The sequence below is a fragment of the Cynoglossus semilaevis genome, chromosome 19, assembly GCF_000523025.1.
Source record: "Cynoglossus semilaevis isolate Cse_v1.0 chromosome 19, Cse_v1.0, whole genome shotgun sequence".
NCBI classification, from domain to species: Eukaryota; Metazoa; Chordata; class Actinopteri; order Pleuronectiformes; family Cynoglossidae; genus Cynoglossus; species Cynoglossus semilaevis.
Window position 1 is genome coordinate 458,479 of NC_024325.1, and position 8,470 is coordinate 466,948.

At 40.9% G+C, this 8,470-nt stretch overlaps 1 protein-coding gene across 1 annotated transcript in view; it reads right to left on the bottom strand.

Annotated features, from left to right (window-relative positions):
- Positions 1 to 8,470, bottom strand: part of LOC103394749 (neuroligin-2-like) — a 48,119-nt gene that overhangs the window by 21,044 nt on the left and 18,605 nt on the right. The window contains exon 3 of the mRNA XM_008332181.3: positions 3,608 to 3,661. Within this exon, the coding sequence (XP_008330403.1) occupies positions 3,608 to 3,661 (54 nt within the window). The remainder of the gene's footprint in view (positions 1 to 3,607; positions 3,662 to 8,470) is intronic.

Below are 8,470 nucleotides of genomic sequence, written 5' to 3' on the forward strand. Positions count from 1 at the left end.
TGAGCAACGGGGTGTTCAGGAACCAGGACTGGACCAGAACCCAGTCTGTTCTCTGGGTCATTGTCTGTTAAAGTGGGGTTGTCAAACTCCTGCCCCCCCCCCCCCCCCCCCCCCCCCCAATTGTTCAATTTTAGGACAATTCTGGGCCGCGAGTCAAAAAGTTTGCCCACGCCTGGTTTAAAAGAAAATCTCTGACTTCCCAAATGATCCTGGCAGCTCCATATTGCACATTCTTAGTTTTGAATTCACTCTCCTCTGCCCATCATCGTGTCGACATTGCTCGCAGTCCCACACGATAAGTGGCACAAGCGTCGGGTCTCAACCTTTTGAGTCCGGCCTCGAAATTCCACAGATACACCAATAAGTAAAGAAAACACAAAAACAAATGCAGTGCAGAATCATTAACAGGGTGGAAGAAAAAAAAAAACAGAATCATTAACAGGGTGGAAGAAAAGAAAAAAAATCGGACTTTGTCTTAATGTGTGTGAACGAGGCTGACAATGACACCAGGGTATAAATTGGACAAGCGGTCATGGAACAGCTCGTCTCCGAGTCGCCTATATGCTTTAACGAATGCAGAGAATGTCAGGAGAAATCCTCACAATTGCCTCTGTGTGTGCTTCTTAAGTCCTGGCTAGTGGACTAGTACAGGTGTGTAGCGTGATTTTGAGGGGTACACGTGTGGGCAGACCTTGACACATTCGGGTCCCCCGCTGCCGACAATTCAAATCCTATTCATTTTTTTTTTTAAAACCTAATTTGATTTCTCCTAATGAGCTTTAGACCTCAGACGTAAGGAGATGGAACGAGATAGGAGGAAATGACAAGCACGAGCCGAGGATGGCACAGTATCAGATGGACGGACACATAAATGGAAGGTCCACACTGGCAGGTGGCGGGATCAGGCGAACAAATGCTGCATGGTGAGTGGTAAACAGCGGGAAACAGAAATGAACACTAACATTCACGCAGAATATACATATATGTACCCACATGCAAACACACGCACACACACACACACAGACTCTCACATAGACAGCTGCGATGCCGAGTCGCCATGGAAACTGACTCTCATTCCATTGCACCACACTCGCTGAATGCAGGTTGCCTTGGTAACAAATTCCACTCACGTATTCCCGCACTAGCCTGCATCACCACCTGAACCTCAGGTTGCACATGCACTCGGGTGCGTCACTCCCACTCAAAAGCGTACGTGCGCGTGTGCACGCGCCACACACACACGGCGTACGGCGGGTGAAATAATGGCACATATGGCTTCACACATGCAGACCTCTTTAATGGATCAGACAAACAGACGGGCTAAAAATACACATTCTCTGCCCCGACGCTTGAAGTGATGTTTTTTCATGCCTCTCTTCTCTGGCGTGTTTTGCGAAGCTCGCCTGATTTCCCAAAGGATATGTAAACAAGTTCAATTATCGCAGCATTACGGGGGGACACAACGGAAGAGTGACATCAGCAGGCCATCATCAGCTGCACGCCCAGCGACAGCGTCATGAATGTATTGCTCAGAAGGAAAAAGCAGCGACATGAAAATATTACTTCTTTAAGCTTCGGCCCGATTCTATTTTAGGGTAAAGGTACGGATCCGCCGCTGCATTGACAAAGACTAATTGTGGTAACGCACTTGTTGCAAAAACCTCAGATAGATGGAGCGTTCATTTGAACTAAGATAAATGACATGTAAAAGTCACGCGTAAAGGCTAAAATGCTAAAATGCTCATCAATCATTTTCTACACTATCTACACTACTACAATAAACATGGGTATTGCAGGGAAATGGCAGGCAATCATTTTCTACACTATCTACTGGGGAAACATGGGTATTGCAGGGAAATGACAGACGTATAACGATAATATAAATAAATTATAATTTGGAAAAGCTTGGCGGGCCGGATTAAAAAGCTGAACGGGACGCATCCGGCCCCCGGGCCTTAGTTTGCCTATGCCTGATATAGAGGGTTCTCAACAAATTGTGTGAATTTCTTACTCTAAGGTTTGAAGATTTTAACTGGTCAAAAGTTTAAACCAGCATGATTACACTTACCCTTAATTACTAAATAAAATGAATATTTTAGCGTTTGGTTTTAGTAATAACTTTGTTGCAGATTTAGTGCTATTTAAGACCCTGTATGAAAAATGCACATGAAATATACGGCGGAGGAATGCGTGATACATTTTTAAACAGTGTGGAGAAGAAAAGCGTTAAAATTATGCTAATTATTCTGATGACATTTATTTTTAATACCGCGGATAAGAGTGGGGATCGTCTCCTTAATTTTTTTTTAATATAGAAAAGACATAAAAAGAACAGGACGTAGAGACAATGAGGCGTTTTTATGACAGACAGGCCCGCTGTTGTTACTGACAAACTAAAACAATGAATTCGTAGGTGTTGATTAATATACGGAGACAGACATGCATATGTCTTCTCGGTGGGAGGTTGGGCCTCGGGGGAAGGATGACTGTTAAATGAAAGTGGCTCATGGCCGCAGGGTCAAAGGGTGAGAGCTCGCATCCACAGCCCTAGTTTGCTAACAAGGAGCTCACTGTGTCTCCTGCAGGCCTTCAAAACACTGACGGATTAGTCACTGCTTTCCTTTTTACCTAACCTGCACTGATCCTTTCCCTCATCTATCACATCAAGGTAACACTCTACCCATAAAATCAGATCTGTGTTCTTTTTAGATTCCTGCTCTGACATCTCCTCAGTCATCATTTCCGAAAAAAAAAACCAAAAAAAAAAACTTTAGAGTTAGAACGTGATATTACGTATATATTTGAACATTCCCGAGGCAATGTTCTAGCAATTAACCGAAAGGGATCAGTCATACACTAACCCCTCTGATCCAGCCAGGATCCATCCAGTGTCGTCATAAATGTCAAGCCTCTCCTTCTTTCTCCCATCTCATCATCTTTCTCACCATCTCTCTCACTTTCCAGGCCGAACAAATCATGCACATGTCTTCATTATGACTATTCTTCCCCCCCTTTTTTTTTCCTCCCCTTCTTGCCCTCCCCCGGGCTCCTGCCATGCTCCAGTTTTCCCTTTTCTTTCATCTCTATTCTACCGTTGCACTGCTCTCTGACAATCCTGCGCCAAACCTTATGTTTTCGCTGTTTAAAAAAAAAAAAAAAAAAAAAAACCCTCAACAACAACAATTGGATTATCTACATCTGTCAAGCAATTAGAGATGCGAAAGGAGAGAGGGACAAAGTGCTTAATAACATTACATATTAAGCATAAAGGCACTGTACATTAACGGAAAACATGGAATGCAATGGTTTCTATAACAAACATGTGCACCGAAAAAATGAAAAAGTGTTGACAGACATTTCTTAAGTTGTTAATATTTTTTACGGCAAAAACAGAAGCTAACCAAGCGTAATATTTCGTCACTTCTAATTGTTAAGATTGTTAATTGTTAATTGTTAATTTCAAGGTAAAAATAGAAAATAAGTCAAATGTGTGCTTGGCATGGTGAGAACAAGGTGGTAACAAACACAGATGCAAACACATCATTTCCCCATGGAGTTTCAAAAGTGGAGCACAAGGAAAAAAAAACAAAACATGCAGATAAGATACCTTCATCCCTCGGTCTGTTCATTGTAGACTCGTCGTGGTTTTTTGTGAGTGGACCTAGGATTCAGAAAAAAAGGCGGGGAGGAGAGATAAAAGAGAAAATTCAAAAAGATTGCATTAGCAGGAAACAAAAAAACCAAAAAAAAAAAAAAAAAACAAACAAGAAAAGATTACAAGAGAAAAAAAAAGAACTAAACAGATAAAAGGCAAGAGCGTACGATGCAGGGCTTTGATGCAATGGTGCTGTCGACTGTGTAGCTGGAAAATGTTTACAAGGCTTCCACTACTGTTCTCTGGGAAATATAACCCCTTCCAATGTGTTTGAACTGCTTAGGGTCTAGTCACAGACTGTCTCATTAATAACCCCAGGGGCCAGGTCTCTACAACCCCTCTACCAGTCAGTCCTGACACACTGTTGCTTTAAAAAAGAAAAATCAATGAGCAGAATCGAGCTATCAGTCGTTTTAGTACGAAAAAAAAAAGAAAAAAAGAAAAGTCAGGAAATCCAAGCTCCTGTGTGTTCTGTTCCCCCTAAAGACAGTGCTGCAGTGCATAAGCAGAAGCTTCAACATGATCAAACCGAGTCTCTAAAAACCTAACAACCAAAGCAGACACGTACAGACAGGGACAGATGGGCCACTCTTTAGAAAGCAAGTTAGCTGTTGCGTTCAGTTGTTATGGTGGTTTTTTATTATCTTTGTCTTTGAGCATGTATGTGTCCTCCCTCCCTTGGCCTGCAGGTGGTGTTTGATATGTTTTTTTTTTTAAAAAAACCCTGGTCAGTGAGCTAAATAATCTGGTGCATTGTTTTGCATAACTTAATTTCTGGACTATTGAGCGCACCTGAATATAAGCCACACCCACTAAATTTAAAAAGAAATTCTCTATAAGCCGCAGTTTTAATTAAATAAATGTTTTTTTTTTTTCGAACAGTGGCTGTAACATGGCTGGTAACACGTTAGCTCTTTCCTGCTTCGAAGTTGGAATGCACCGGGAAGACTTAGTGACTTAGCCAAAGCTAACATTAGCTCCGGGGCTAACTCCCTTCATTTTGTCCTTGTCCGCAGCAGAGGTAAACAGAAACAGGGAAGTTATTATTAACTTATTATCAGCCACACCGACCACAACAACACGACACGACACGACCACGACAGAGAACAATTAGTTCTTATGAAACAGTAACCCAGGTTCTTACTTTTTGTTTATATAATTCTATTAGTTATTTTAAAAAGTAATTCTGTGTGCTATGGATGTGGATATAATTTTGGTTCCAATTTTTTTGAAATTATTTTTTTGAATTCTGATTTCCCACACCAAGGTCAAAGAGGAGGCCCCCGCATTTAGCCATCAGCAGCAACGGTGTTGAGGCTAAGCCAGTAACAATCATTCATCGCAGCATCCGCACCAGCGTCCTGCTGTGTCAGCCTCTGTAGGTTGGCGTCTGTCAGTGGTGCTGTCGATCAGACCGCAATTAGCCCTCTAGGTACTTCCAGTCACAGTCTACGTCACGCACCTACGTCGTGCAACGTAAAAGCTAAAGATAGATCCCACCTGCACAAATTCAATTTGGCGACGGTGCTGCTCACGTTCACATGAACTCACATTAAATCACTACAAAGCACCGCTTCACCCACATTAGTGTTAAATGGGCTCCTTGTGCAATACTACCTACTTTCACATGTCTAAAAATGTAGTAATTTTTCTTTTTTTTTTTTTACACTCAGCATGTCTTTTTTCCTCTGCATTCAGCAGCAAATTTTACTATGGATGCGGTGACATAAATTTTGCTGTACAAAGTAAAATAATGTTACGTGAAAAAAAAACACTAGTAGGCTGAAAAATACTGTGATAAAAAAAAATCTTGTATCGTATTAAACAAATATTTTTTGCAGTAGGTACTAAGGGTGAAAATTTCAAGGTACAAAATTACGTTTATTTATCCATTCATTTATCTCAGTGTTTCTTGTCCAATCCAATGTATAGGGTACAACCCACGAATGTAAACAAAGCCGTGTACCTCGTACGGCGCAGCAGCGCCAACTAGCGCCCACCAACTGTTATTAATTTCAATTACATTTTCAGTTACATTTTTTCACTAGCCTGCCTACCGTATACACAACCGACAAACCTTAAATGGGTGTGTGTAATTAATATATTTTGTCTTGTGTTAAAACTACATTTTATTTGAAAGTGGCAGAGCAGAGTTATCCTATAACTTTCTCTGAAAGTCAGACAGTCTTGCGTTGAAGTGATGTTAAAAGTACTCAGCAAAGCTCTTTAGATCGGAGTGACACACCGCGCAGCAGCATGGCACGTTTTGAATGGACGTGGGCACTGAGTAAAAATTGAAGGTGATTCATACAATGAAATTAGAAGCCGCCGCGTGATGACATATTTGCCCGCGCCGCATGCCAACTGGTTCCCACGTGCAAATTTGTTTTAACGCCGTGCGTCGGAACGATAGAACGAAGACTTTAATAGTAGAGAGAAAATATAAATATACAAAAACAAAATGGCGTTTCAACCAGCCTAATTGAATTCTTTGCATGAATTCATACCAATTACGGTGTTCTTAGCGGCCTTATATCAGTTTAAAATGAATATATATATATGTATATATGATATAAGGACGCTATATATACAGTATATATACATATAAATATATATATACACATATATATGTGTATATATATATATACATATATGTGTATATATACACATATATGTGTATTTATGTATATATGTGTATATATGTGTATATATGTGTATATATGTATAGATATACATATATATGTGTATATATATGTGTGTGTGTGTGTGTATATACTGTATATTATATGCGGGGTTGCTAAGGGGTTTATCACTCCGTTGTGCTGCTGACGTGTCTATTTCTGTCAGTCTGCTGCAAATAGTGGCCTCAGTGACGGTACGTTGCCTCTTCCTTTTCACTCCGCTTTTACTTTTGATGGCCAAAGAGTACATCACTCCACTCTCGGCTGCATTTTCACCCTTCCCCGTATATGAATATAGCTTCCTGTTATAAAATGTTTATCTGCCGTCTAAAAGGCAAAGGAATCAATGCTGAATAGATTCGCCGCATCCTTGAAGCACCACTAGGCAGGCGCCAGGTCCAGAGAGCATTTCCTGCTATGGAGATATTACAGTAGGACCGAAGACAGATGGATATTTCAGTAATGGATAAAAAGGCACATTATATCCCTGTCCTGTAAGCACTCCTCCACTACTTAGCACCACTTTAAAACCGCACCTTACTGATAATGTCCGTCTGCCTAAATTCATTCATTTTCCTGTGTTCCATAAAAAAAATGGAACCCGTTGTATATGTTAGGGTGAAATCTCCTGGAACAAACGACCATTCTGCGTAAGGCACCGTTTTTTTATTTGCCACTTACATACTGCCTAATCCTGTACTGACTTTGCAGCTGGGAGTCTTTTAGTTAAGTTTGGTAAAAAAAATATGATCAATTAAATGTGGTATTTGGAAAGTAATTTGTCTGTTTGTTTTTTATTTCAGTTCCAATACAATACAATAACTATTTTTAAAATATATAAGATTCTAAGCTGAAGCAGCTGCAGTGTGATCCTATCCAGGTTGTTCCAGGTACTGCTTGACCTAACATCCCTTCCATACAAAGTCGTTTCCTTTCAAGAGTTACTAAGTATAACCAACACTCAAGTACCTGTGCAAGAAATTCATTATATGTGGATTATGGGACATCGACAGGAATCTTAAAATGATTAAAACCCGGCAAAGGCTTAAAAGCAGTGACTGAAAGAAAAATGTATATTTAAGTATTTGGGGCGATGTCTAAAGTGAAATGCACACACAACAAAATGTCACCAAGGTCAGCAGGGGGCAGCGCTACCACCTCAGAGCACCTCAGAGGCAGCTGGGGGACTCGCACCTGGAACCCTCCGGACCCGGGGCCCCTTCCTTACGGGACAGGTGGAACACATTAGGAGGAGGTAGGTAATTACAAACAATGGTAAACACAAGGGCAGGTGCAGGCAATTATTATAGAAATAGAGGGCGTGTGCGTGTGTAACGCAGGGATATGGAACACGTCATGGAACTGGAAACGAGGAGGACGGGATGACCTGGCCAAAGATGGGAGACCGAAACAAGAGCTTAACACGACAAAAGGGGAAAAAACACAACTTCACTGACTCAACAGAATGGAACAGCAGTTCCCAGCGGCTAATCTCGTCATAAGGTTTTGTCAGTTTAAAATGAAGAGATGTCGAGGAATATGCACCGACATGTTTAATATTTAATATGAATTAATATTCTGGAGGATAATTACCACAGGATGGGAAGAAGGTGACGTATACGGACTGTACAATGCAGAGCACGGTGAGGACAAATCTAAATAAATGGAGAGTGCAGTATCTGTGACCCAGAAAAAAAAAAGTATGTTAATCTGCCACCAAAGTGCAGTCGGGGAATGACCTTCAACCCCCGGTCTGGGGACTGATGCCGGTCGGTAGGTCATTTGGTACCGGGCCGCAGTGGGACATAGTAAAAAAAAACGAATTTGAGTTGTACTAGTTTACTTATTTCAAAAGAAATCCAGTCATATCCCTAAACTGTCAATCAATGTTTCACAACAACAGGTCATTCAGACTCTGATACTAACAGAATAATGTCTGAAAGACGTTTTATTTTGAAAATTTAATCATCCTTAATGCAATATTACTGGTCCGCAGTAACGACTCATACTGCCCGAAAAGTACTTTTTTTCGTTTTCACAGTCAAAAACTCCAAAAAATACACACGTTCACACTGACTTTTAATGTGGGATTCGCCGCACAACGCAAACCTGTTTTTGTTTACATTCGGAAGAG